The sequence below is a fragment of the Prosopis cineraria genome, unplaced genomic scaffold (assembly GCF_029017545.1).
Source record: "Prosopis cineraria cultivar Desert tree isolate PC_DT_omini unplaced genomic scaffold, ASM2901754v1 PC8, whole genome shotgun sequence".
In the NCBI taxonomy this organism is placed as follows: Eukaryota; Viridiplantae; Streptophyta; class Magnoliopsida; order Fabales; family Fabaceae; genus Prosopis; species Prosopis cineraria.
The window spans coordinates 6,189,433-6,193,095 of record NW_026555339.1 but is presented as its reverse complement, the minus strand read 5'-3'; the positions used below and the strand labels follow the sequence as shown (position 1 = coordinate 6,193,095).

General features: G+C 34.5%; 1 protein-coding gene across 1 annotated transcript; it reads left to right on the top strand.

The window, feature by feature from the left end:
* Positions 1-1,078: 1,078 nt before the first annotated feature.
* On the top strand, positions 1,079-3,422 carry LOC129318373 (disease resistance protein RPM1-like). Its single transcript, XM_054963096.1, has 5 exons — positions 1,079-1,094; positions 1,498-1,832; positions 1,904-2,353; positions 2,455-2,673; positions 2,847-3,422. The coding sequence occupies exons 1-5, from the start codon at positions 1,079-1,081 to the stop codon at positions 3,420-3,422; spliced, it is 1,596 nt and encodes a 531-aa protein (XP_054819071.1).
* Positions 3,423-3,663: the final 241 nt, after the last annotated feature.

The following is a 3,663-nucleotide window of genomic DNA, read 5'->3' as shown; positions in this document are numbered from 1 at the left end:
CTCTAGACTTCTAGGTAGGCAACTTACATAGTTTTTATTGGATCATTACTAAAGGTGTTTAAAATCGATTCAAATCAAAAGGACCAACCCAAATTAACCCAAACTGAAAGAAGCCAACCAAAATTGAATAACAATAAAATTTGCTTTGATTTTTATAATATGAAAGCTGATTGATTCAGTTCAAGTTTCGATTTTGAGTACTAAAAATCGAACCGAATTGAACTAGACTTGATTGAAAAAAAATACTATTTATTTATTTATTTATAAAATATAAAACTATTTATCTACAAGAAGCATTTTGTTTTGAATTTTTTATAATAATATATGAACATTTTTAAGGACTTGAATGGAAATGCATAACATTAAATAATTATAATAATCATGCTATGACCATTATTTAATTATTTACAACTTGAAAGCCTCATGTATTTAATTTATCTACAAGAAGCATTTTGTTTTGAATTTTGTATAATAAGTTTTTCATTATTTATTAAAATATAAATATATAGATAAACATTTTTAAAGGACTTGAATGGAAATGCATGATATTAAATAATTTTAATCTTATAAATTAATATCAATTTTTATGATTAATTATTGTTAGCACATTGAAATTTTATTATATTTTTATATCTCTATTTATGAAAAAAAAAGCCACAAAGAATTAGATTTAATTTTAATACACTGCACCATAATGAAAATGGAAAAAAAAAATTAAATAAGTGCATCGAAACATGATTCAAACCTTAACCAAATTAAAAATAAAACCAAACCAAACCGAATCTATAAACACCCTTAGTCATTACTCTCCATTTACTATTAAAATAAAATAAATAAATACAATATTAAATGTGAGATATTTATTTATTTATTTATTTATTATTTTTTTAATTAAAATTTAGAGTCATTACACTAGTGTGACCCAAGTTCGCCCAACAAAAATGTTGAGAAACCTTACTTGAATCAATATATCTTGCAGCACTGAGACACAAGGATCAACAAACCTAGTTAGAGAAGAGATTTAATCTCTATCCTCCTTGGTTGGTGGAAGATATCCCCAATCTTTAATATAATGTTAATGAACTTTGCACAGAGTAAAACATACATACATACATACATACATACATACATACATACATACATATATATATATATATATTTGGTTACATTCTTAAAATTATTAAAAAAACATGCATCTTTTTAATTTTAAGTTTCTTTGCAAATTAACAATTACTCTCCATTTTTATTTATATGGTAGAGAGAAAAAAATTATTTCTCCTATTTATAAGTCATATTATTAATTTTTATAACAAATCTCTTTTATATTTTATTAAATGTTTGAGAAAGAAAACTTTTTATTACAATATATATATATATATATATATATATATTCAATAGGGGTAAAATTTATTAGAGGTGATGAACACCTGACGAGCACTGCAGACGATTTTATTTGATAATTGACGTTGAAATATTGATTATTATGCTTACGTGCAGGCAAGACCACCCTGGTCTACCAAGTATGTCACCATCGTAAAAAGGTGGTGGAAAGGTTTGCAGCACATCGAGCTTGGGTGGACGTGTCGCAAACTTATGAGATAAGGAACGCATTAAGGAAACTGATTCAACAACTCAAGTCTCAGAAGGATTTTGAGATGGGCAATACGGAGACACGGGATTTGATAGAAGAAGTGAGAAACTGTCTGCAAGAAAACCGGCGCTTGACAGATTTCGACGATGTCTGGGCCACCGGATTTTGGGACGAAATTAAGAAAATATTACCATCCGAGCAAAACGGAAGCAGTATAATAATCACGACCAGAAAGAATGAAGTGGAAAGCCATTGCAAGGGTCACACACACCTTACTAAACCCTTCGTCTGAAACATCTTGAACGCCAACAGGCCGAGGAACCTTTCACCAGAATTGCCTTCCATGGTGATGAATGCCCACAAGACTTGCGACTATTGTCTGATGAAATAATCGACAAATGCAAAGGGTTGCCACTGGCTATCACGACCATTGGGAGTCTTCTTTCAAAAACAAATATAGACAACGATGATGTCAGCACCAAGTGGCAAAATGTGCATAAAAACCTAAGTCGGCTCTTGGCTAATGATACTGATGCTGGCCGGGTGTTGAACACGGTCATGTCTGAAAGTTATTATGATCTTCCTTATCACCTCAAACGTTGCTTTCTCTGCTTGGGTGAATTTCCTGAAGACTACCCTATCAACTGCAACAGACTCATCCGTTTATGGATTGCAGTAGGGTTTGTCAAAGAAAACCCAGAGAGGCCGGAAGAAATCGGAAGGAAACACCTCCAAGAGCTGATAAACAGAAGCTTGATTCAGGTATGAATTAACACACGCAGCTCATTGTATTGTTGTCTTTCATGGTTTATAATTCCAAAATGTCTGATTTAGACATGGTTGTCGATCATGTTTTTTCTCAGGCTACAGTGGTTGATTGTGATGGCAAAGTTAGAAGTTGCAGAGTTCATGACATGATGCGCGGGTTCATCTTACAAAAGTTTGAAGAGATGAACTTCTGTCAACTTTTTGACGATGCTGGCAGCTCGGACTTAAACTCTTCAGACTCACCACGACGATCATCCATTCAAAAGGATTACAGAGAAAATGAGCTTCAAGGGGTTATTTCAGATCCTGGCAAGGTGAGATCTTGTATTTTGTCCAACATTAAAGGGATTTCAACAACTTTCATGACCAAGTTCAATCTTATAAGAATATTAGACTTCGATGCGACGCTCCAATTGATGCTCTTCCTGAACAAATCGGAGACTGACTGCTCTTGGAATATTTGAGTTTAAGAAACACAAAAGTCAAGACGCTTCCCGCATCCATTGGCAAGCTTCAGAATCTTCTTACTCTACACATCAAGAACTCTTGTGAACATAGGCTTTCAGGAGAAATAAACAAGCTTGCCAAGCTTCGTCAGCTTCTATGTTATTCCTTCCACGGTGGTGAAATTGATCTGGGCATGGCAGCTTTTTCTTACCGTGGACTGCAGATCATAAAAGGATTTGGGAAATTCAAGGATCTACAAATGCTATACTCTATCGATTGCTACCACGTGAATGCTTCCATATTTATAGAATTAAGAAAATTAAAGCAGCTAAAGAAGCTAGGTATCACCAGACTAAGACGTCATAATGGAAGAGATTTATACAGTAGAGTCTTTAACCGCCTTACCTCACTGTGGATAGGAGCAGTGGACGAGAATGAATTTCTAGAGCTAGACTCGTTAACCAACCCTCCAAGGCACCTTGAACGACTTTACTTGGAGGGTCGTTTGCAGAGCTTGCCAAAATGGATTCCCAGACTCAAAAAGCTAGTGAAGCTATGCTTTTACGGCTCAGGAATAACGGATGATCCTATAGATTCTGTTAAAAGACTTGAATGAGCTTTTGGACCTACGACTTCGCAAGGCTTATCAAGGTGGACCTACAACTTTTTGGAACTACATTTCCAAAAAGGGTGGCTAAGAAAGCTCAAGATTACGCCTCAAGAAGCTGGAGCACTTGAAAACATTGAAAATTGATGACAAGGCACTGCCACAGCTTGAGCAGCTATACGTTGGGCCTTGCCCTCAGATGGCTGAGGTGCCTGATGACATTCAGAATCTCAAAAAGTTACAGATTCTT